The sequence below is a fragment of the Phyllobates terribilis genome, unplaced genomic scaffold (genome assembly GCF_046119375.1).
Source record: "Phyllobates terribilis strain yellow unplaced genomic scaffold, ASM4611937v1 Scaffold_47__1_contigs__length_9908305, whole genome shotgun sequence".
Classification (NCBI taxonomy): Eukaryota; Metazoa; Chordata; class Amphibia; order Anura; family Dendrobatidae; genus Phyllobates; species Phyllobates terribilis.
Genome location: NW_027362807.1, coordinates 5,547,224 through 5,573,368, shown reverse-complemented (window position 1 = coordinate 5,573,368; position 26,145 = coordinate 5,547,224). Strand labels below are relative to the sequence as shown.

The following is a 26,145-nucleotide window of genomic DNA, read 5'->3' as shown; positions in this document are numbered from 1 at the left end:
TAGATAACAGGCATTTGGAAGAGGCAATGGACACCTTTATTAGGCATTTGGAAGAGCTTATAGACACCTTTTTTAAAGACTACCAGGGAGTTACAGACTCACAAATTAGGCAGGCTAATCCCACCACAATCAAACTATCATACAGAATGAACTTGTAAAAAAAAAAAAGACAAAATAAAAAATACACTACATCCCAAATAACATATGTATGAGGGGAGAACTTCAACATTAAACTGGACTTGCACTAATTTGGTGGACGATTGGAGCTACTGTTATGATCTGCTACAAGTACTAAGGAAAGAAAGGGGAAAGCTATCCCTACAGTAAGACTAAGCTGAATCCCTACGATGTAGTGGGCTGCCTGTTCCTTGCGAACGGACCCGCCTTGGTCCTCGGCTAGTCTGAACGAAGACCTGTAGAATAAAGGGAAGGGGTCCCTAAAAGGACTAAGGACTGGAACAAAAATGGGACACTTTCTGAACAGAGAAAGTTGTTGCAGAACACAAAAAGATAAACTGACAAAAAGGTACTAGAGGTCCCAGAAGGACCAAGCGAACTGACAGAGAAAGGCACAGAAGCACCTGGCTAGAGAGACAGTCAAACACTGAAGTCCAGCACAGCCAAAAGGGCGGAGCTGGAATATAAAGGCAGGTGGTCACATGACCGCAAAAGACAAGATGGAAAAAAACAAAACAGGAGGGTTCTAACAGCTAATTTGAGTCCTGACCAGAAGAGTAGAGAAAGTATTCGGGCTCCCCATTTCAGGAGAGATTGTGCAGTAATCTGAATTCCTTAGGATGGAAAACATAATGGAATTTATGATGTGCAGTGAATCCATGAAACCAGGGCTTGAACCATGCCATCACATCTCCTGGAGGTGTGACTAAATGTATATTACAACCATCCACGCACAGCTTAGAGATATATCATGGCACAGGTGTAATGTTTTTGTATATTTTATCGCAATCTTGTTTGAAGTTAGGTGGGTTTTAAAAGAAATTGAAAAGTCAGGATAAAGGGAAACTCTGTTGTTATTGTACAAAAATTTACACTTGGCCCTCACTGCACATTTAATGTTGATCATAAAAGCGAAGTTTGTCCAGAAAGACAGGACCTGGTCTTGTAGGGACCATATGAGGACATTCAGGAGCACAGAAGGAAGAGAGGGTAAATTCATCCAATAAGATATCAGGGTTTTAGGAAGCTAACAGCATCATTACCCTCCGCTTTCTCTAAGAGGCCCATCATAACATTTTTCTTCAAGTGATATTCTAACTTGTCAGCATATTTTACATACGCTGTCATTTGGCAATGTAGTTTACAGATCTGGGCAGGTTACGGTCAGCGTCTTCTAATTTCAGTTGGTAGGTGGATCTTCCAGGTTGTAAGTTCTCTAGGAAAGGGCTGTCAATGCCCAAAGTCATTTGAACATTTTTGGGTGGAGGAGAATGTTGTAATCTAGAGGCAAAATGGTGATCACACTATTGTGATACGGCCGGACTACACCACCGATAAAGCAGCCACAGCCGGTGTCTGAGAAGAATCTGTGACTTCTCTGCATTTAGTGGTTACTACTCACCTGTAGGAATCTCCTCTTTACATCGCTCATCACCCCTCATATATGTTTCTGTTGTATTAATATAGGTCAGATCTTCACCCTGAAACAAATATTATAAAAGTCACAGACAGATGGAGAAGTCCCATCTATGATCAGATCTAATCCTGTCATCTCCACCATTCTCATTACACAAATATAAAACTTATAATACTGGTGGACAAAAACAACACTGAACACAAGACTGCCGTCAACACATCATAGGGGAGATCTCATGACACCTTCTCTCCATCTAGCTGATGATCCTGAGGAACATTGGGATCTTCTTGTTTACAGTCCTGTGGAAGAAGAGGACGGGGACATCTCTCTGGTGTTGTCCTCTTACTGGATAGATCTGGAGGAAACACATTCAGGGACTGAATTCATTCTTTACATACTGATAATTATAGGCCGTGTGGTTTTAGCCCTGTCTATTACCTGGTGATGTGAGTGGCTGGGGAACCTCCATCTTGACATCCTTGTACAGATCTTTGTGTCTTTCTAAATACTCCCACTCCTCCATGGAGAAATAGACAGCGACATCCTGACACCTTATAGGAACCTGACACATACAATGATACCGTCATCCCCCCGATCCCTTCATAGCATTACTGTATAATGTCCCCGCATTCCCAGTAGTGTCACCTACTTTATTTGTTCATTATATATGGAGGTAGCTGCTCTTAGTAAGCACCTGTTCACACCTAGTTTTTGTAGTGGAAGTGCCGTCATTTTCTTTGTTACTAGATTTAGCGTTGACTGAGCACTCCACCCCCACCCCCATGCCGCAGGTGGTTTTAAATGCATCAGGATCTGTCTTTCCCATACATAAGCAGACGGAGGTCTCTTAGAGAGGTATTCACATTATAGGTCCTGACATCGAGAAACGCCTTACCGCGGCTGTCAGGTACACATGAATTGGCCAATTTATGCGCTAAGATTTCTCATTTATTTACAGCAGTAATGCTATTCATTTTCCATACTTCATATTTACATGCGCAAAAAAATTTTTCAAAAAATTTTTTTTCATTTATTTCTATTTTCTACAGCAGTTAAGCTATTCATATTTCATATCTATATACTCAGTGTTACAGTGTGCTACTTTATTTGTTCATTATATATGGAGGTAGCTGCTCTTAGTAAGCACCTGTTCACACCTAGTTTTTGTAGTGGAAGTGCCGTCATTTTCTTTGTTACTAGATTTAGCGTTGACTGAGCACTCCACCCCCACCCCCATGCCGCAGGTGGTTTTAAATGCATCAGGATCTGTCTTTCCCATACATAAGCAGACGGAGGTCTCTTAGAGAGGTATTCACATTATAGGTCCTGACATCGAGAAACGCCTTACCGCGGCTGTCAGGTACACATGAATTGGCCAATTTATGCGCTAAGATTTCTCATTTATTTACAGCAGTAATGCTATTCATTTTCCATACTTCATATTTACATGCGCAAAAAAATTTTTCAAAAAATTTTTTTTCATTTATTTCTATTTTCTACAGCAGTTAAGCTATTCATATTTCATATCTATATACTCAGTGTTACAGTGTGCTACTTTATTTGTTCATTATATATGGAGGTAGCTGCTCTTAGTAAGCACCTGTTCACACCTAGTTTTTGTAGTGGAAGTGCCGTCATTTTCTTTGTTACTAGATTTAGCGTTGACTGAGCACTCCACCCCCACCCCCATGCCGCAGGTGGTTTTAAATGCATCAGGATCTGTCTTTCCCATACATAAGCAGACGGAGGTCTCTTAGAGAGGTATTCACATTATAGGTCCTGACATCGAGAAACGCCTTACCGCGGCTGTCAGGTACACATGAATTGGCCAATTTATGCGCTAAGATTTCTCATTTATTTACAGCAGTAATGCTATTCATTTTCCATACTTCATATTTACATGCGCAAAAAAATTTTTCAAAAAATTTTTTTTCATTTCTATTTTCTACAGCAGTTAAGCTATTCATATTTCATATCTATATACTCAGTGTTACAGTGTGCTACTTTATTTGTTCATTATATATGGAGGTAGCTGCTCTTAGTAAGCACCTGTTCACACCTAGTTTTTGTAGTGGAAGTGCCGTCATTTTCTTTGTTACTAGATTTAGCGTTGACTGAGCACTCCACCCCCACCCCCATGCCGCAGGTGGTTTTAAATGCATCAGGATCTGTCTTTCCCATACATAAGCAGACGGAGGTCTCTTAGAGAGGTATTCACATTATAGGTCCTGACATCGAGAAACGCCTTACCGCGGCTGTCAGGTACACATGAATTGGCCAATTTATGCGCTAAGATTTCTCATTTATTTACAGCAGTAATGCTATTCATTTTCCATACTTCATATTTACATGCGCAAAAAAATTTTTCAAAAAATTTTTCTTCATTTATTTCTATTTTCTACAGCAGTTAAGCTATTCATATTTCATATCTATATACTCAGTGTTACAGTGTGCTACTTTATTTGTTCATCTCTCTGGTGTTGTCCTCTTACTGGATAGATCTAGAGGAAACACATACAGGGACTGAATTCATTCTTTACATACAGATAATTATAGGCCGTGTGTATTTAGTCCTGTCTATTACCTGGTGATGTGAGGGGCTGGGGAACCTCCATCATGACGTCCTTGTACAGATCTTTGTGTCCTTCTAAATACTCCCACTCCACCATGGAGAAATAGATGGTGACGTCCTGATACCTTATAGGAACCTGACACATACAATGATACCGTCATCCCCCAGATTCCTTCATAGCTTTACTATAAAATGTCCCAGCATTCCCAGCAGTGTCACCTCTCCAGTCAGCAGCTCAATAATCTTGTAGGTGAGTTCTAGGATCTTCTGGTCATTGATATCCTCATGCATCAGGGGTTGAGGTGAAGGCCCTGTGTTTGGGCTCAGGGGTCTTCCCCATCCCTCAGACACAGGGCCCTGAAGGCGCTCACTAGAGGTCTTCTTCACTACTGTGTAATCCTGGTTATGGAGAGACACATTAATAAATCTCACTACAGACATTTCCATAGTCCTCACCTCTCCAGTTCTGTCCATCTGTCATTCCCATAGATAAGAATGATGTAATGTGACGTCATCAGAATCTCTCACCTCTCCAGTAATACGGAAGAGGATCTCTAGGGTGAAGTGTAATATCCTCTCTGCCATCTTGTCTCTGTCCATATCCATCTTTAACGGGTAAATCAGGAAAATTCTCTTAATATAGAAGATCTTCACTGAGAGGATCTGATATTGTAGGGACCTGAATGAGAAGAAGATGAGTCGATGCAACATCATAAAAATCCTGTAAATAATACAATTACTGGAGACAATAAGGGAAATATAGCAGGTGATAGAATGTGTAGATGTTGTATTCTCTAGTCTTGTATGGACTGGAACATAAGTTGAATTGCAGACTAAGACATCTCCTCTATGCTCCCAATCACTGGCTGTGTTGCTCACTGCTTCTGCAGCCGATTGGCTGTAAGAATCATGAGTTCGTTGGGACTTACCAGGAAATACAGAGACTGGCGGGGAACTCTAACAGCAATGGTATTTTCATTATTTTAAAACATTCTGTTTTTTTTCCCTGACGTACTAATAAAACCTATATATTTTAGGCCACAGACAGCAATCAGTTTCTTCCTCGGAGTCTGCAGCTGAATACATTTCTCATAGATTCATCGTTCATAACTCATTTACCGACACTGGAATTATATTATATTGTGTGTGGGGGGATAGTGGTACTGTGGGAACATTACACTGTGTGGGGGCATCATACATACTGCATAAGGGGAATAATGGGGGCATTACACTGTGGGGGGTGAGAGCAGGAGTTATACTTTATCTATCCTGACTCCATTTTGATTTTTGTACGTGCATCTTCTGCTTACCAGAATGGAGTTTGAGTCAGTGTGTGTGTGAGATAAGGGGTCCCTTAGGAATGTCTTTGTATACAGACTCTAGAGAAAACATAAGGTAGAAAAGAAAGTCAGAATGTTGGGTGTCAGTAGTGTTAACTTTGCCAATTAGATGTATGTATGCTAATGCCAGCACATATTTAGAGATAAGCTGAGACAATTATATTGTTTTACAGTAAAATACTAATAACCTATATACACCTGGACCAGAGCATGTAATAAAGTTGATCTAGCCTGATGCTCAAATGTATCAGTCGTAGTTCTTCCATGCACGTATTTGAATTTACAATTTAATTTGGAGCAGACACAATGTCTCAGAACGTCTCACATTATGTGGCGGCGACAAACCTGGCGCAGCAAACAGGGACCCACTAATTTAAAGGACAATTTTATCCAAACGTTTGCTGGCGCCTAGATAGATTGACAAGTCAGGACAGCTGCAGCAAGGTAAGACGTTTTATTCTTACACTACTTGAATTTGTCTCTCTCTCTTGGATCTGGTCTGAGTTGGGTAAGTTTGTTCACAGATCATTCGATCTGTTCATAGTAAGTGGGTCCATTATTGTTAGACAAAGAACCCTGATGAGACCTTGTGTACTGTGTTGAATTTCTGTGGGGTATGGGGAGTGTGGCTTTGGTATTTCACTGGTCATCTGTACGTGGGATTGGATTGTAGTGATTAGTTGATTGCACCCGGTGGGGCCGATATTGGCTATTGTCAGCAGCCTCTTGTATTGATAAGGAAACCCATATGGTTCCAGCTCCTAGACGTAGGGGCTGATGGTTTTCATCTGATTATAAGTCACGCATGGAGTGACAGAGTAGAAAGCCAATGTGTGTATGTTTTCGAGTCCCCACTGGTTTTCCTCTCTAGTCCTGTATTCCTGTTTTTTCTTTAAAAGAAACAGAAGATGGAAATTAATCTGCTTATCAACAGATTGAACATGGTAGAGGTGCTGTATAGAGTATATAATCCATAGTGAAAGATCCCCACTGGTTTGTGTCTCTAGTTCTGTATTCCTGTTTTTAAAGAAGCAGAGAAGTTTTTGCAGAAAATGCATAGGTTTTGTTTAGTGTCTCGTTGTCCACCAGGTGGCAGATTTGATGAAGGTTTCTGGAAAGTATTGAAGGAACAGAAAGGTTGTTTAAATGATGTTGGGTTACTAGACCAGACTGAGATATGGTGGAAAAACTCTAAATCTGTAACTATAGGCGATTTGGAGGAAGAAAAACATGGTGATAAGTTTTTGTAGGTTAAAGTATGTAACAAAGATGGCGTTCATCCCCTGACACTCCCAGTTTGACTCCTCCCCTTACACTGCCCAAAATGATGGACAGGTTGTGTATGTAGGAATCAGGATCCAGATTAGGTGGAGATCTGCTGTGTACGTGGTGCCCCCTGTTGGCACATAGGAATCATTACACCTCCTACTCCTAAAACAGGATTGTACCCTTTTTGTTAATGCCCCACAATTCATTTGCATAGTAAGCCCCCCTTGGCCAGTGTCCCAAGTGCAACGCCCCCTATAAGTCTCGGTCAAGCCCCTAATGAATATTATACCTGTACTGGATGGGACTAATGCCCCTTCAGACCCTGCTCTCCAGCACCTCCCCTAACACAGCCCAAATGGATACAGCTATGGATGCAGTTATATATCAGCCTTTTGCTGCCATGGAAGACTCACTAGGACAATTACCCAGTTAGGGTGGTAAGCTCACCTTAACCCCCCCATGCTGCTCGCCCACAGCTCTCTCCCCGACTGCTACCATCAGCCCTTACACTCCAGTCTGGGGGACCAGAGACTACAGAGCCCCAGGAATGTGTGGCGTCCCTGAAATCCTAGTGAAATGCTGGCCATGATGAGTAGAATGCCAGACCCTGAAATGTTTCCCATGCCATTTGTTAGAGAAAGTAGAGAAAATTAGAAAGGCTTTCTCCTGTTAGTAGAAAAATATTATACCTGGCTCTGGTAAAGATGGCAGGAATTAGTATATGAGAACAATTCTGAAGTTCACATCCGTTTACTGTCTCGTGCCTCTGTTGAAAGTTTAAAGCCCATGATTAAAGAGCCGCTAACAGTGTCCTGCCCGGTGAATCTGTCTATGTCCCCAGCTGTAATACTCCAAGTAGTCAAGAGTGTGGAAGCAACAAATGCCCTGAATAACAAGGCAAAAAACGCGGTCCAGAGCTGCTCTTCTGTACGTCCTGTCCAAAAAGGCCAGAGTAATTTCACGTTCTAATTGTACGAAGCCTAAACACACACAAACTGCTGCTGTGCTAGAGCGTGATGGCACCCTCATTCCCCCTTCTCCAGTCTCTTCAGGGAGGGGGGAGAGTCAGTGTCTCACTAAGAATCCTATTTCTGCTGTATCAGTCTGCAGGAATTTCTTTTAACTTTCTTTCACTGCTTACCTCTCATGTTGTTACTGTTATTCTTTCTCAGTACTGATGGACATCTCAGACTTTAATGTGCCCTCCTCATGCCTGATAACTTCACCATTCACGATTGCACTACTCTGAGTCCAGCCACCTTGTTGCCTCTGAAGGGGGGGGGGAAGTTGTAGTGATAAAGGTGGGTGATCTGCTAGTTAAGCCACAAGAGGAACATGACTGTGTACAAATAATGTCCCACGGGGGGGGGGGTTCAGTCATGATTCCGATGTCCCACTAGATAAACGGGACCATGAGCTCTTTCTGGATGGATTGCAGTATGTATGGCCAGTTCCACACTGGACATGCTGCTGTTTCCCTTCATGAAATCATAGATGCAGAGCCGCTGCCCCCATGTGCCAAGAAGGAGGCAGAGACGCTGTTCCCCTCACCACCGCGGTCCCAGTCCGGCGTCTTCCTGCTCCCCACCTGCACCTCCCCGGGTGCTGTGCTTAGGGCGCACGCTCCCTCCCTCTTTAAGGGGCCGCATGCGTCGTCCTAAAGAGTCCCCGGCCAATGGCTGGAGGACTTCCCCTTTATAAGGCACCTCCTCCAAAATGGAGATGCCTGTGCAAGGTTGTTGTTCCGTATGCTAACACTTGCTTCAGCCCTCAGGTCCCGCTGTCTAACAGTCCAGCCCACCAGTCTGTCTAATAGTTGTGCCTACCAGTTACCTGCCGGGCCCGCCAGTCTGTCTACCCGGAGCACCTGCAAGTTACCTGCCGTGCCCGCCATCCTGTCTACCCAGAGCACCTGCCAGTTACCTGCCGTGCCCGCCAGCCTGTCTACCCGGAGCACCTGCCAGTTACCTGCCGTGCCCGCCAGCCTGTCTATCTGGAGCACCTGCCAGTTACCTGCCATGCCTGACAGCCTGCCAACCTGGAGCACCTGCCAAGTAACCTGTCATGCCCGCCAGTTGCCTACCCGAGGACTTGCCAAGTGACCTGGCGTGCCCGCCTGCTTGCCTACCTAGAGCGGCTGTCTGAATATCAGCTGTACCTGCCTGCTTATCTATCCGGTCCACCCACCAGCCCGCCTGCCGTGCTCATCTGCTGTACCGGTCAGCTCCTGTCATCTGACCCGTGGAAGTCGCCTGCTCTCACACAAGAGCGGTCCCAGAGTGGCACCTGGTTCACCTGCCCTGTCCCTCCCTGGTTCACGAAGTCGACTAAGCCGCCGTGTGACCTGGGTCAGGCCGAGTAGGCACTTAGTCACGCCCCTCTGGTCCCTCCTTGCACCGAAGCACAGAGGTTCCACCACCCAGCCGGCCATCTCCTTCCTCTTCCTGTGCCTTCCGTTCCGTGGCAACACATTGCAATGGACTTCATCACGGATCTCCCTGTTCCTGCCGGTTGTACTGTCATTTGGGTGGTCGCTGACCGCTTTTCTAAAATGGCCGCTTCATCCCTCTGCCTGGTCTTACGTCTGCATCTGTGCTGGCTAAGGACTTCATCCATCACATCTTCCGTCTCCACGGCCTACCCCTCCACATTATGTCTGATCGCGGGGTTCAGTTCACTTCGCGCTTCTGGAGAGCTAAGTGCAACCTGCTGGATGTCTCTTTGGATTTCTCTTCTGCTTATCATCCTCAATCTAATGGTCAAGTGGAACGTATCAACCAGATCCTTACCAGCTTTCTTCGGCACTTTGTCATCGCTCACCATAACAATTGGGTTGAGCTCCTGCCCTGGGCAGAGTTCTCCTATAACAACCATGAGAGCGAGTCTTCTTCTAAATCCCCATTTTTTGTGGTCTACGGTCGACACCCCCGGATTCCTTTTCCCGTCTCCTCTTCAGTGGACAATCCTGCCGCAGAGTTTCTTGTCAGCGAATTTTCGGCTATTTGGGAAGACACTAGATCTGCACTTCTTCAGTTCTCCAAGCGGATGAAGAGACATGCTAATAAGAGACGTCTGGATGCGCCTCAATTCCGTCCGGGAGACAAGGTCTGCCTTTCCTCGAAATATGTCCGTCTCAAGATACCTTCTTATAAGTTGGGTCCACGGTTCATTGGTCCGTTCGAGGTTCTGAATCAAATCAAACCGGTGGCTTACAAGCTGAAACTCCCGGTCACCTTACAGATTCCCAACTTCTTTCATGTATCCCTCCTCAAATCAGTTGTCCTTAATTCGTTCTCTGATGATCCAGGTACCACCCCAGCTCCGGTCTCCGCTGAGGACGTCTTTGTGGCAGAAAACATTTTGGCCACAAAGAGGGTAAGAGGAAAGACTTTCTTTCTTGTGGATTGGAAGGGGTTTGGCCCAGAGGAGAGGTCAGGGAGAACATTCATGCCCCTCATCATCTTAAAAAATTTCTCACGGGCCTAAAGAAGAGGGGGTGTAAAGGGGGGGGGGGTACTGTAGCATTGGCATCTCTGCCTCCTGCCGGGCAGAGATGCCGTTCCCTTCACCACCACGGTTCCGGTCCGGCATCTTCCTGCTCCCCTCCTGCCGCTGCTGTGGCGCGCACTGCGCGCAGCTTCCCGGGCGCTGTGCTTAGGGCGCGCGCAGCTTCCCGGGCGCTGTGCTTAGGGCGCGCGCTCCCTCCCTCTTTAAGGGGCCGCGCAAGCCGTCCGATAGAGTCCCTGGCCAATGGCCAGAGGACTTCCCTTTACAAGACACCTCCTCCAAAATGGAGGTGCCTGTGCAAGGTTGTTGTTCCATGTGCTAACACTTCAGCCCTCAGGTCCCGCTGTCTAACAGTCCAGCCGGTCAGTCTGTCTAATAGTTCTGCCAGCCAGTTACCTGACGTGCCCACTAGCCTGTCTACCCGGAGCACATGCCAGTTACCTGCCGTGCCAGCCATCCTGTCTACCCGGAGCACCTGCCAGTTACCTGTTGTGCCCGCCAATAGACCAGAAGCACCTGCCAGTTACCTGCCGTGCCTGTCAGCCTGTCTACCCGGAGCACATGCCAGTTACCTGCCGTGCCTGTCAGCCTGTCTACCCGGAGCACATGCCAGTTACCTGCCGTGCCTGTCTACCCAGAGCACCTGCCAGTTACCTGCCGTGCCTGTCAGCCTGTCTACCAGGAGCACCTGCCAGTTACCTGCGGTGCCTGTCAGCCTGTCTACCCGGAGCACCTGCCAGTTACCTGCCGTGCCTGTCAGCCTGTCTACCTGGAGCACCTGCCAGTTACCTGCCGTGCCTGTCAGCTGGTCTACCCGGAGCACCTGCCAGTTACCTGCCGTGCCTGTCAGCCGGTCTACCCGGAGCACCTGCCAGTTACCTGCCGCGCCCGCCAGCCTGTCTACCTGGAGCACCTGCCAGCTACCTGCCGTGCCTGTCAGCCTGTCTACCTGGAGCACGTGACAGTTACCTGCTGTGCCCACCAGCTTGCTTACCCGGAGCATCTGCCAAGTGACCTGCCAGTTACCTGCCGTGCCCGCCTGCTTGCCTACCCGGAGCGCCTGTCTGAATATCAGCCGTACCTGCCTGCTTATCTTCCCTGACCACCCGCCAGCCTGCCTGCCGTGCTCATCCGCTGTACCGGTCAGCTCCTATCATCTGACCCGTGGGAGTTGCCTGCTCTCACACAAGGTCGGTCCCAGAGTGGCACCTGGTTCACCTGCCCGGTCCCTCCCTGGTTCATGGAGTCGACTAAGCCACCTTGTGACCTGGGTCAGGCCGAGTAGGCACTTAGTCACGCCCCTCTGGTCCCTCCTTGCATCGAAGCACAGAGGTTCCACCACCCGGATCCGTAACACCCCACACATGTCCACCCAGGAAGCTGAACTCCATGCCCTTGAAGACACCTGCAGACATCCTAAAGATCAGACAGCCATGATTTATACAGACAGCCGCTATGCTTTTATGACTATAGACCTATATGTAGAGCTGGATCTTTCCTCGCAGTGGCAAGTAAGACTATCAAGAATGATAAATCCTGCCAACGCCTGATGGAGGATCTACCTTTGCCCGAGAAAGTTGCCAAGGTAAAAGTCAAAGGCCATGCAAAGGACGACTCAACTACAGATAAAAGAAACCCCCTGACCGACCAGGCTGAAAAATCTGCAGCTTGCTAACCAAAAGACAACCCTGTCAGGGTGACAGCTGCAAAGGTGGCCTCAGTCACAGACCCACCGGTGACCTACGACCTTCTCCAGAAGCTACAACACCATGCTGGTGTTGAAGAATTCGCCAGATGACAAGAGAAGGGAGCTGTGCAGTCACCAGGAGGACTGTGACACGTGGGGGACAAAGGTTGCCTTCCCCGAGTTCTCTATCCCATGATGGCTCAAGCTACCCATGGCAATGCCCATCAGTCAAAGACTGCCATGACAGACCACGTCCACTGCCATTGGTATGTTCCTGTTCAAGGCTGTCTGACCTGAGTGCTCAACAACGTGAGACAAACCACCAAGATGCCAATGAGACACACACCGAGGCCCCTGTACCCATTCCAGCATCTTCAGAAGGAATACATTCAACTTCCCAAGATGCAAACCTACAAGTATGTACTTGTGTGTGTTGACCTCTTCTCAGGATGTACAGAAGCATCTCCTGTGTGTAAAGCCACGGCCAAGGCTACAGCAAAGAGACTAATCTCAGAAATCGCCTGCAGATACGGGGTACCAGAGACCATGAAGAGTTACAGAGGCACCCACTTTACCGGAGAAGAAAAGCAGGAAATAATGCCCGCCCTGAGAGTCAAAAAGGCCTTCATACTATGTACCATCCACAAAGTAGGGGTAGAGTAGAGAGATTGAATGGGACCCTGAAACTGAAAATCCAGTAAGCCATGGCCGAAACTGGCAGACCATGGACAGAATGCTTGCCCCTTGCACTCTTCTCAGTCAGGTATACTCCCAACAAAAAGACAGCCCAAGTGTTATTTGGGCCAGCCCCTAGGCTAGGGTTGCATTTTCCACAATAGCTCCAGATGCAACATGATAGGCATTCTTCTTATGTTATTGAACTTACAAAATGCTTGTTTAACATATATTCTCGAGTTTTCCAGATCCAGACTCTGTGGAAGGAAGCCATCCCTTGCAGCGTGGAATCTGAGTGGTGGTCAAAAGACACATCAGGAGAGCCCTTAAGCCTCGATTTGATGGACCCTTTCAAGTCCTGATGACAACTGAGACGGCTGTAATGTTCTAGAGAAAGCCCAACTAGATCTACGCCAAACACTGCAGGAGAACAGCTGAGCCCAAGAAAGCCACTGAGTAATGTGGACGCACACCCTGTGCCTTATCCTTGATAAATGCGGGCTCATCGAGGACTTTGTCTCAAGAGAGAGAATGGGGAGCTAGTTAGCACTTTCTGACTTGATACCTCAGACCCTGTAGTCCGTTATAAATTTGACTTGTGAAACATGGTCTCCTGACTTAAGGAGGAATGGCAGCATGGGCACACCTATAGACTCACCCAAAAGTATATATGTGTCACCACCACCAATACTGGCTATGGGTCTGATTATAAGTCCTGCAGTATGGTGGGGTGGAACACTGGGGAAGACTGGGCCTACAACCCTTCAATAGCCGAAGAAAATAAAGACAGCACGGATAGAAGCCACCTTACTAGATTCTCTGTTACAACCAGAATACGTATCCAAACGTTGAACAGTAGTTTCCGGCCTTACTTGTAAGTCTGACAACTGTCTTCCCATATACTGGACGATAGAGAACCCCTCTGTTACGAATGCAGGACTATATATGTGATGGGCATAAATATCCTGGGGGGCACCGACTGATTAGGACCCTTTTACCTTAAAGATATCAGGGACAGACCTATGCTACACAAGACTGAGACTCTGCAACTTAAGACTTCCAAAGACTTTTCCCTGGTGCCCTTCCCTATAAGTGACTAGACAAAGCTCATCGTTTTCTCCTGCCTAACTCTGCTACAGAAAGAGAGTGTAATCTGCTCCAGCTGTTGTATCCCCTTATAAACCATAAAAATGTAAAGGCCAGTGGGCCTGGGAATTACACTTGTTTCCAGAATTTAACATGTACAATTAACCTAAAGCATTTAGGTTCCTTCTACTGAAGTCCTAACACCACCACTAACTTGGTAAGAAGCCCTCTAAAAATCAGACGGTAGTTAGGGCTGACTTGGGAAAATGTTGACTTTTATCCAGTTCTGCCAGTGGGATGGGAGAGCTCTTGTGCTATTGTTAAATTCCTGATACCACTCCAGATTGTGGCTCTAAATACAGACAAGCTCCATGAATATGCAACAGAAAATCGGAGACACGAGCGAGACAACAGCATTCCTACTTCTTTCGACCCTCACGTGTACATTGACTCTATTGAGGTTCCAAGTGGAATACTGGACAAGTTCAAAGGCACAGATCAAGTGGCAGCGGGGCTTGGAATAGTTATTCCCCATCGTTACCATTAAAGCGAATAAAAATGTGGACCGGATAAATGATATCTACAATGACAAACTGTTGGATGCCAACTTTGACCAGCACATGAATGTGGCACCCGTATAGTTTCCTTGCTTGTTGTGGCTTGAGTGTGTGTCCATCCGATGGTGTGACAGACAGACCGATCCAGAGAATCCGGTGAAGCAGTGTAGGAAGAGCGGCTTCTTCTATAAGGGAAGGAGAATGTATCTGGGGGGAGTCTGCAGACAGGCCTTGCTGCTGGAACAGCCACCCACTGCCACAAGAGAAGGAAATTGTGAGAGCAGGAGTTATACTTTATCTATCCTGACTTCATTTTGATTTTTGTACGTGCATCTTCTGCTTACCAGAATGGAGTTTGAGTTAGTATGTGTGTGTGAGATAAGGCGTCCCTCAGGAATGTCTTAGTCTACAGACTCAGAGAAAACATAAGGAAGAAACAAAAGTCAGAAAGTTGGGAGTCAATAGGGTTAGAGATAAGCTGAGCCAATTATATTGTTTTAAAGTATGAATACTAATAACCTATATAAACGTGGACCAGAGCATGTAATAAAGTAGATCTAGCCTGATGCTCAAATGTATCAGTCGTAGTTCTTCCATGCACGTATTTGAATTTACAATTTAATTTAGAGCAGACACAACATCTCACATTATGTGGTGATGACAGGGGGCATCATACATACTGCATAAGGTGTATAATGGGGGCACTACCCTGTGTGGGGGCATCATACATACTGCATAAGAGGCATAATGGGGGCACTACCCTGTGTGGGGGCATCATACATCCTGCATAAGGGGCATAATGGGGGCATTACACTGTGGGGAATCATACATACTGTATAAGGGGCATAATGGGGGCATTACACTGTGTGGGGGCATCATAAATCCTGTATAAGGGGCATAATGGGGGCATTACACTGTGTGGGGGCATCATACATACTGCATAAGGGGCAAAATGGGGGCATTACACTGTGTGGGGGCATCATACATACTGCATAAGGGGCGTAATGGGGGCATTACACTGTGTGGGAGCATCATACATACTGTATAAGGGGCATAATGGGGGCACTACCCTGTGTCGGGGCATCATACATCCTGCATAAGGGGCATAATGGGGGCATTACCCTGTGTGGGGGCATCATACATCCGGCATAAGGGGCATAATGGGGGCATTACACTGTGTGGGGGCATCATACAACCTGCATAAGAGGCATAATGGGGGCATTACACTGTGTGGGGGCATCATACATCCTGTATAAGGGGCATAATGGGGGCATTACACTGTGTGGGGGCATCATACATACTGCATAAGGGGCATAATGGGGGCATTACACTGTGTGGGGGCATCATACATACAGCATAAGGGGCGTAATGGGGGCATTACACTGTGTGGGAGCATCATACATACTGTATAAGGGGCATAATGGGGGCACTACCCTGTGTCGGGGCATCATACATCCTGCATAAGGGGCATAATGGGGGCATTACACTGTGTGGGGGCATCATACATCCTGAATAAGGGGCATAATGGGGCCATTACACTGTGTGGGGGCATCATACATACTGTAAAAGGGGCATAATGGGGGCATTACACTGTGTGGGGGGCATTACACTGTGTGAGGGCATCATACATCCTGCATAAGGGGCATAATGGGGGCATTACACTGTGTGGGGGCATCATACATCCTGCATAAGGGGCATAATGGGGGCATTACACTGTGTGGGGGATCATACATCCTGCATAAGGGGCATAATGGGGGCATTACACTGTGTGGGGGCATCATACATACTGTATAAGGGGCATAATGGGGGCATTACACTGTGGGGGGGATCATACATACTGCATAAGAGGCATAATGGGGGCATTACACTGTGTGGGGCATCATACATAATGCATAAGGGGCATAATAGGGGCATTACACTGTGTGGGGCATCATACATCCTGCATAAGGGGCATAATGGGGGCATTACACTGTGGGGGCATCATACATCCTGCATAAGGGGCATAATGGAGGCATTACACTGTGTGGGGGCATCATACATACTGCATAAGAGGCATAATGGGGGCATTACACTGTGTGGGGGCATCATACATCCTGCATAAGGGGCATAATGGAGGCATTACACTGTGTGGGGGCATCATACATACTGCATAAGAGGCATAATGGGGGCATTACACTGTGGGGGGCATCATACATCCTGCATAAGGGGCATAATGGGGGCATTACACTGTGGGGGGCATCATACATCCTGCATAAGGGGCATAATGGGGGCATTACACTGTGGGGGCATCATACATACTGCATAAGGGGCATAATGGGGGCATTACACTGTGGGGCCAGTAAAGGGGTCCTGTACTATGAGAACAATACGTTTCCTCCCTTCCTGTCTCCATAGTTGGGTCGTATGTATCTATTATAGGAAACAGAACAAAAACCTTATGATTCTTATAAAGGGGCAACACAAGACCCCAAAAGAGTCTCCGTGCTGAAGGGGTTAATGCCCCCTGCGCCCAGTAATGGGGGTCTCCACATACCTCCACCTGCAGAGCCGCCACCACATATATGGCTGCTCTGTGCGCACAGGAGCTGTGATGAGGTCACAGGAGGGGAGGAGTCAGGGGTCACATGATCAGGGGCCTCAGTGGATGCAGGACTCTGCTGTGCTGGTTGTCATGGTGCTGGATGAGCTGAAGTTTATGTGTGGGGTCAGGAGGGGTTTACAGTGTGGATGTAGCAGAGCCGTGTGTGTACGAGGTGTACGGAGCAGAGCCGCGTGTGTACGAGGTGTACGGAGCGGAGCCGCGCGTGTACGAGGTGTACGGAGCAGAGCCGAGCGTGTACGAGGTGTACGGAGCAGAGCCGCGTGTGTACGAGGTGTACGGAGCGGAGCCGTGTGTGTACGAGGTGTACGGAGCGGAGCCGTGTGTACGAGGTGTACGGAGCGGAGCCGCGTGTGTACGAGGTGTACGGAGCGGAGCCGTGTGTGTACGAGGTGTTCGGAGCAGAGCCGTGTGTGTACGAGGCGTACGGAGCGGAGCCGTGTGTGTACGAGGTGTACGGAGCAGAGCCGTGTGTACGAGGTGTACGGAGCGGAGCCGCGTGTGTACGAGGCGTACGGAGCGGAGCCGCGTGTGTACGAGGCGTACGGAGCGGAGCCGCGCGTGTACGAGGTGTACGGAGCAGAGCCGTGTGTACGAGGTGTACGGAGCAGAGCCGTGTGTGTACGAGGCGTACGGAGCGGAGCCGCGTGTGTACGAGGCGTACGGAGCGGAGCCGCGTGTGTACGAGGCGTACGGAGCGGAGCCGCGCGTGTACGAGGTGTATGGAGCGGAGCCGCGCGTGTACGAGGTGTACGGAGCAGAGCCGCGCGTGTACGAGGTGTACGGAGCAGAGCCGCGCGTGTACGAGGTGTACGGAGCGGAGCCGCGCGTGTACGAGGTGTACGGAGCGGAGCCGCGTGTGTACGAGGTGTACGGAGCAGAGCCGCGTGTGTACGAGGTGGGCGGAGCCGCGTGTGTACGAGGTGTACGGAGCGGAGCCGTGCGTGTACGAGGTGTACGGAGCGGAGCCGCGCATGTAAGAGGCGTACGGAGCGGAGCCGCGCGTGTACGAGGCGTACGGAGCGGAGCCGCGCGTGTACGAGGCGTACGGAGCGGAGCCGCGCGTGTGCGAGGCGTACGGAGCGAAGCCGCGCGTGTGCGAGGCGTACGGAGCGGAGCCGCGCGTGTGCGAGGCGTACGGAGCGGAGCCGCGCGTGTGCGAGGCGTACGGAGCGGAGCCGCGCGTGTACGAGGCGTACGGAGCGGAGCCGCGCGTGTACGAGGCATACGGAGCGGGGCCGCGCGTGTACGAGGCGTATTGAGCGGAGCCATGTGTACGAGGTGTACTGAGCGGAGCCGGGTGTGTGCGAGACGTGCGGAGCGGAGTCGGGCGTGTACGAGGCGTGCGGAGCGGAGCCGGGCGTGTACTAGGCGTGCGGAGACGGGTGTGTACGAGGCGTATGGAGCGGAGCCGGGCGTGTACGAGGCGTGCGGAGCGGAGCCGGGCGTGTACGAGGCGTGCGGAGCGGAGCCGGGCGTGTACGAGGCGTGCGGAGCGGATGCTGCCCCTCTCCAGGAGCGATCACAGCAGCACGGCATGAGACGTTCTTGTTCTACACTGACTGTCCTGACAGAACACAGCTCGTCAGGACATAGCCCCGACCTCCAGCGACAGCCGGACAGTCCCATTGGATCGGGGACGGTTGGGAGGTTTCTGTATATAAGTTGTGTGTGATAATTGTAGAATTATTAATGTCTTAGCATAAAAGGATGGACCTGAGTGTTTGTGCCGGGGTCCTCATGCATGGAGGGGGTTGAGGCGGTGCTGGCTGTATTATGCAGACGGCATCTGCCTGTAACAGTAGTAACCAGAAACTACTAGAAACTCTGCACCAAAATGAAGCAAATCCTTATTCTGGGACCTTCGCCTTGTACGTAACACCCCCGGATCCGGTACAAGCCGGGCAGATGTTCTCATTCATGTCATTTTCTGCTTAAGGTTCTGCGGTTTTCTGGCCAACTATAAAAAAGAAAAAGCGTAAAACAATATTTGTTTCTGCTGCACTGACATAAGTACAATCTTTCATTATATATAAATCTATTACACGCTGGGTCAATGCTGTAAAGGACAGTAAAGTGCCAGGGTTGTGGTTGTGGTTGTGGTTTTCGGGTCTCTCTACTTCCTTCCCAAAAATGCAATCAGAAACTTGTAACTACTGATCTCTCCACAAGAAGAAGCCGACAACTCCATCAATGGGATCATTTTATAAAATTAGGTCTTCGCAAGATGAAAATGGTCTCACAAACCACATTTATTTTTAAATGTTCATAAAAAAAACCCAAAGAATCAAAAATAATAACCTTACTTTGATTTTTCCCCCATTTTTCAATACTTTATGTGCTAAATTGAATGTTGTCATTCCAAACAACAACTAGTCCCACAAAACACAAGCCCTCCGTCTATGCTAATGAAAAAACAAAGTTATATTTTTTGGGAAAAAGGGGAGGAAAAAAACAAAAAATTGGTCTTGTCAGAATAATGTAATTGCTATATATATTTTTTTAAATTGAATAATTTTACCCAAAAATTGTGATCTGTTATAATATTATCATTCTTCATGCGAGATTAATCATTAGTCTGTAGATAAATCCAAACATCTGGAAGATGTAGAACAATATATCTGTGATTCTCTTCTGCCGGGATAAGCGCCTCCTTTCTGTCTTTTCTGTGATGGAGAAAATGCTTGAAAGATTCAGAAAGTCCGATGAGTTTTTGGAGCTTATGGTAAAGGGCCTTAATAACGACCTGGGAAAGAAACCACCAGAAACAAAGGATCCAACCAGGTAAGTTCTAATGATCCCATCTGATAAAATGATCAGCTTTATTTCCATGGGATTGTTCTGTAGAAGAGATGGGACCTGCAGCATTTTGACCCTGAACTTCACTATGTATAGATGTAGCAAAGCTTAATGTGACAATTCACACAGCGCAGTGATAAATTGTCTCAGAAGGTTAGCTCTCATAGCAGAATTAACATCACTTATAGTGGAACTAAACTTACAATTTATTTTCAGAATTGTGAAAATTCTGGCACTTTGCAAAGCACTTCATTAGTTTCTTTGGCGTCATATCCATAAAATGATGATATTAAAGTGGCCTCCAGACCCTGCTTTTCCCCAGTGCAGGAGTGTTGCGAGGGTCCTAAGAGATCAGGGACCCCAGCCCCAAAGTACATGTTTCCCCATATAACCTCCCTGCCACTTAAAAAAGGATTTATACATATATAATTACAGTATACCACTGCTACTAATCTAAAATACACTATACAAAGACCAATATTCCCAAAATTACTACTATACAAGGCCAAAATGATCCTGCTACACAATGTCCTCTACCATCACCACCACACAGTGAGTCCATATATGAAAGAAAACCCTGCAGGGTAAAAGACCATCAAAGGAGTCCAGGAGTATAAAATCTATCATATTTATTCAGCAATAGAAAAATAGGATGATGGGGGAAGGGACACAACACATATGTGATTGTTAGACATGTAAGCAAAAAAAAGCAAGGCACGCAAGGAAGGGGCCATTCCAGGTATAATGGCTGTCTATAGGATCATCATGGGTATACTAAAATATCCCAAAATAGACACCGCATATATTCCACTGGGGGCAACAGTCATCATATGCAGGTGCATCTCACTAAATTACAATATCATCAAAAAGTTAATTTATTTCAGTTCTTCAATACAAAAAGTGAAACTCCTATATTATATAGAGTCATTACAGACAGAGAGATCTATTTCAAGTGTTTATTTCTGTTAATGTTGACGATTATGGCTTACAGCCAATGAAAACACTAAAGTCATTATCTCAGTAAATTAGAATAATTAACAAAAAACACCTGGAACGACTTCCTAAGTGTTTAAAAATGTCCCATAGTCTGTTTCAGTAGGCTCCACAATCATGGGGAAGACTGCTGACTTGACAAATGCCAAGAAGGCAGTCATTGACACCATCCACAAGGTCCCAGAGTTCCAATTTTCCTTTGGAAATCAAGGTCCCAGAGTCTGGAGGAAGAGTGAAGATGCCACAGTCCAAGCTGCTTGAGGTCTAGTGTGAAGTCTCCACAATCAGTGATGGTTGGGGGACCATGTCATCTGCTGGTGTAGGTTCACTGTGTTTTATCAAGACCAAAGTCAGCGCAGCCGTCTACCAGGAAATTTTGCAGCACTTCATGCTTCCCTCTGCCGGCAAGCTTTTTGGAGATGGAAATTTCATTCTCCAGCAGGACTTGGCACCTGTCCACACTGCCAAAAGTACCAATACCTGGTTTACACACAACAGTATCACTGTGCTTAATTGGTCAGCAAACTCACATGACCTTAACCCCATAGAGAATCTATTATATAGAATCTATGGGGTATTGTCAGGAGGAAGATAAGAGACACCAAACCCAACAAAGCAGACGAGCTGAAGGCTGCTATCAAAGCAACCTTGTCTTCCATAACACCTCAGCAGTGCCACAGGCTGATCGCCTCCATGCCACATTGCCGCATTGATGCAGTAATTGATGCAAAAGGAGCCCCGACCAAGTATTGAGTGCATTTACTGAACATACATTTCAGTAGGCCAACATTTCGGATTTTAAAAACATTTTTCAAGCTGATGTTATAAAGTATTTTAATTTACTGAGATAATGACTTTTGTGATTTCATTGGCTGTAAGCCATAATCAGTGGCGTACCGCCAATGGTGGCAGGCCACACCACTGCTATGGGGCCCGTGAGCCTCGGGGGAGTGAGGAGGATAGGTGAGTATTGGGGGGGTGGGAGGTTGCTGCGGTGGAAGAGCGGGCACACGCAGTAGCGGCTGCTGTAGCTACCACGTGTCCTCGCTGCTAAAGGGACACGAATATTCCCTCTTCTCCACTTCCATGGGCGTGGAGAAGAGGGAATATTCATTCTCTTTAGTAGCGGGCACGGAGGAGCGCTGAGCCGTGGCTCCTGCTTACAGTGCCCGCTACTAAAGAGAATGCATATTCACGCTTGTCAACGCTCATAGTCCCGGCGTGGAGAGGAGTGAATATGCCGGCAGCAGCAGCTCACCTCGGCAACTGAGAGCGCACGCTGCTCAGATACCAACATGAGCTGCTGGCAGACAAAACACAGCAGCTTTGGAGCAGAGGTGAGGAAGGAAGGTGAGTATAAGTGTTTATTTTTTGTGTGTGCAGTGATGGGGCCACACATACCAGGATTGGGGGGTGAGGAGGCCATACATACCAGGATTGTGGGATGAGGGGGCCATGCATACCAGGATTGGGGGATGAGGGGGCCATGCTTACCAGGATTGGGGGATGAGCGGGCCACACATACCAGGATTGGGGGATGAGAAGGGCACACATACCAGGATTGGAGGATGAGGAGGCCACACATACCAGGATTGGGGGATGAGGAGGCCACACATACCAGGATTGGGGGATGAGGAGACCACACATACCAGGATTGGGGGATGAGGAGGCCACACATGCCAAGATTGGGGGATGAGGAGGCCACAGATACCAAGATTGGTGGATGAGGAGGCCATACATACCAGGATTGGGGAATGAGGAGGCCACACATACCAGGATTGGGGGATGACGAGGCCACACATACCAGGATTGGGGGATGAGGGGGCCACGCATACCAGGATTGGGGGATGAGGGGGGGCACGCATACCAGGATTGGGGGATGAGGGGTGCCATACATACCAGGATTGGGGATGAGGGGGGCCATATATACCAGGAATGGGGGATGAAGAGGCCATGCATACCAGGATTGGGGGATGAAGAGGCCATACATACCAGGATTGGGGGATGAGGAGACCATTCATATTAGGATTGGGGATGAGGAGACCATGCATACCAGGATTGGGGGATGAGGGGGGCCATGCATGCCAGGATTGGGGGATGAGGGGTGCTATGCATACCAGGATTGGTGGATGAGGGGTGGCCATGCATACCAAGATTGGGGGATGAGGGGAGCCATGCATACCAGGATTGGGGTCGAGGGGTGCCATATGTACCAGGATTGGGGGATGAGGGGTGCCATACATACCAGGATTGGTGATGAGGGAGCCATACATACCAGGATGGTGAAATTTTCCAGTAGCTGCTGCATTTCCCACCATAGGCTTATACTCAACTCAATACGTTTTCCCAGTTTTTTTGTGGTAAAATTAGGGGCCTCGGCTTATACTCGGGTCGTCTTATTTAAAACATACGGTATTTTAAAATCAGTGAGTACGTGGTGCCCATAATACTGCAGGACTGTGTGGTGCATTATACTATATGGGGGCTGCATTTTACCCTTTGGGGTGTGAAATATGCTGTATGGAGGACTATGGGGAGTGCATTATATTCTATTGAGGACCATGGGAAGTTCATTATAGTATATGGAGGATTATTGGGGGTGCATTATACTATATGGAGGATTTTGGAGGGTGCATTATACTATATGGAGGATTATGGGTGGCATATTATACTATATGGAAGTCTATGTGGGGCCATTATGATATTTTGAGGGCTATGTGGGGGGCCGTTATACTGTATGAAAGCAATTATACGGTGTGAAGGTTTGTGTGGGGTCCATCATACTGTTTGGAGGGCTGTGTGGGCTATTATACTGTATGTAGGCCCATTATACTGTATGGAGGGCTGTGTGGGAGTCACAGTTGGGGGAATCATACTGTGTTAGGGTCACCATACTTTGCCTTGGGAGTTGAAGTGGGGTACAATAAGGTCATTATACTGTTCATGTAGAGGCTAATGTGGAGGAATGCACCATGGGGGTATCATACTGTGTTTGGGGGCACTTTTATTGGCATCATACTTCATGGGGGCAATGAAAGAGGGATCTAGGACTTCAGTAGGAGGAAAGTTAGAAAAACGAAGTAAAGGCTGGAAAGTTGTGAGATCGGCTCTTCTGTGACACAGACAAATATTTCTTTATTTTTTTGGTGGGGGGGGTCCAATTAGAGCTTCTGCTATGGGGCCTCATGATTTCTATGTGCGCCCCTGGCCATAATCATCAACATTAACAGAAATAAACACTTGAAATAGATCACTTTGATTGTAATGACTTTATATAATATAGGAGTTTCATTTTCAGCATTGAAGAACGAAAATAAATAAACTTTTTGCTGATATTCTAATTTAGAGAGATGCACCTGTATATATAAGGGGTGTGGGTGCCATCATGCTATAAGGGGCTATGGGAGTCATCATGCTATATATAAGGGGCAGTGGGGCCATCATATTATATAAAATGGGGAGTGGGTGCCAGAATACAGTTTATAAGGGGCTGTGGGGCCATCATACAGTATAAAGGGAGCTGTAGGGGCCATAATATAGTGTACAAGTGGGTGTGGGGGCCATCATACAGTATATATTGGGCTGTGGGGGCCATCATACAGTACTGTATATATGGGGCTGTGAGGGCCATTATACAGGATATAGGGAGTTGTAGGGACCATCTTGACAGTTATAAGGAGTTGTTGTGGACCATCATACAGTGCATAGGGAGCTGTGGGGACCATCAGACAATGCATAGGGAGCTGTGGGGACCATCATACAGTGCATAGGGAGCTGTGGGGACCATCATACAATGCATAGGGAGCTGTGGGGACCATCATACAGTGCATAGGGAGCTGTGGGGACCATCAGACAATGCATAGGGAGCTGTGGGGACCATCATACAGTGCATAGGGAGCTGTGGGGACCATCATACAGTGCATAGGGAGCTGTGGGGACCATCATACAGTGCATAGGGAGCTGTGGGGACCATTATGCAGTGCATAGGGAGCTGTGGGGACCATTATGCAGTGCGTAGGGAGCTGTGGGGACCATTATGCAGTGCATAGGGAGTTGTGGGGACCATCATACAGTACATAAGGAGCTGTGGGGACCATCATACAGTGTATAAGGAGCCATGGGGACCATCATACAGCTTATAAGGAGCCGTGGGGACCATCATACAGTGCATAAGGAGCTGCGGGGACCATCATACAGTGCGTATAGAGCTGTGGGGACCATCAGACAATGCATAGGGAGCTGTGGAGACCATCATACAGTGCCTAAGAAGCTGTGGGGACCATCATACAGTGCATAGGGAGATGTGGGGACCATCATACCGGGCATAGGAAGCTGTGGGGACCATTATGCACTGCATAGGGAGCTGTGGAGACCATCATACCGAGCGTAGGGAGCTGCGGGGACCATCATACAGTACATAAGGAGCCGTGGGGACCATCATACAGTGTATAAGGAGCCGTGGGGACCATCTTTTACATCTTTTAGTGCATAAGGAGCTGCGGGGACCATCATACAGTGCATAGTGAGCTGTGGGGACCATCATACAGAGCGTAGATAGCTGTGGAGACCATCATGCAGAGCGTAGATAGCTGTGGGGACCATCATACAGTGCATAGGGAGCTGTGGGTTCCATCATACCGAGCGTAGATAACTGTGAGGACCATCATACAGATCATAGAGAGCTGTGGGGACCATTATGCAGTGCATAGGGAGCTGTGGGGACCATCATACAGCGCATATGGAACTGTGGGTGCCATCATACAGGGCATAGGGAGCTGTGGGGACCATTATGCAGTGCATACGGAGCTGTGGGTATCATCATACAGGGTATAGGGAGCTATGGGGATCATCATACAGTGCGTAGGGAGCTGTGGGGAACATCATACAGTGCGTAGGGAGCTGTGGGGACCATCATACAGAGCATAAGGAGCTGTGGGGACCATCATACAGTGTCTAGGGAGCTGTGGGGACTATCATGCAGAGCGTAGATAGCTGTGGGGACCATCATACAGTGCATAGGGAGCTGTGGGTTCCATCATACAGAGCGTAGAGAGCTGTGGGGACCATCATACAGTGTGTAGGGAGCTGTGGGGACCATCATACAGTGCATAGGGAGCTGTGGGTTCCATCATACAGAGCGTAGAGAGCTGTGGGGACCATTATGCTGTGCATACGGAGCTGTGGGGAGCATCATACAGGGTATAGGGAGCTGTGGGGATCATCATACAATGCGTAGGGAGCTGTGGGGACCATTATACAGTGTATAGGGAGCTGTGGGGACCATCGTACAGTATCTAAGGAGCTGTGGGGACCATCATACAGTATATAAGGAGCCGTGGGGACCATCATACAGTATATAAGGAGCCGTGGGGACCATCATTCAGTGCATAAGGAGCTGTGGGGACCATCATACAGAGCGTAGATAGCTGTGGGGACCATCATACAGAGCATAAGGAGCTGTGGGGAC

General features: G+C 47.8%; 2 protein-coding genes across 2 annotated transcripts in view; both read right to left on the bottom strand.

The window, feature by feature from the left end:
- The window catches only part of LOC141191597 (uncharacterized), a 56,008-nt gene extending 53,636 nt beyond the window's left edge, over nucleotides 1-2,372 (bottom strand). Inside the window, exons 1-3 of the mRNA XM_073661527.1 lie at nucleotides 2,033-2,372; nucleotides 1,837-1,949; nucleotides 1,580-1,658 (exon numbers count right to left, since the gene is read on the bottom strand). Of these exons, the coding sequence (XP_073517628.1) occupies nucleotides 1,580-1,658; nucleotides 1,837-1,949; nucleotides 2,033-2,165 (325 nt within the window). The 5' untranslated portion in view covers nucleotides 2,166-2,372. The remainder of the gene's footprint in view (nucleotides 1-1,579; nucleotides 1,659-1,836; nucleotides 1,950-2,032) is intronic.
- Nucleotides 2,373-4,161: 1,789 nt separating this feature from the next.
- Nucleotides 4,162-16,883, bottom strand: LOC141191596 (gastrula zinc finger protein XlCGF66.1-like). The gene is made up of 4 exons (XM_073661526.1): nucleotides 16,821-16,883; nucleotides 4,695-4,845; nucleotides 4,386-4,565; nucleotides 4,162-4,302 (listed from the first exon to the last, which is right to left on the bottom strand). The coding sequence occupies exons 1-4, from the start codon at nucleotides 16,844-16,846 to the stop codon at nucleotides 4,162-4,164; spliced, it is 498 nt and encodes a 165-aa protein (XP_073517627.1). The 5' UTR covers nucleotides 16,847-16,883.
- Between the last annotated feature and the right edge of the window lie 9,262 nt (nucleotides 16,884-26,145).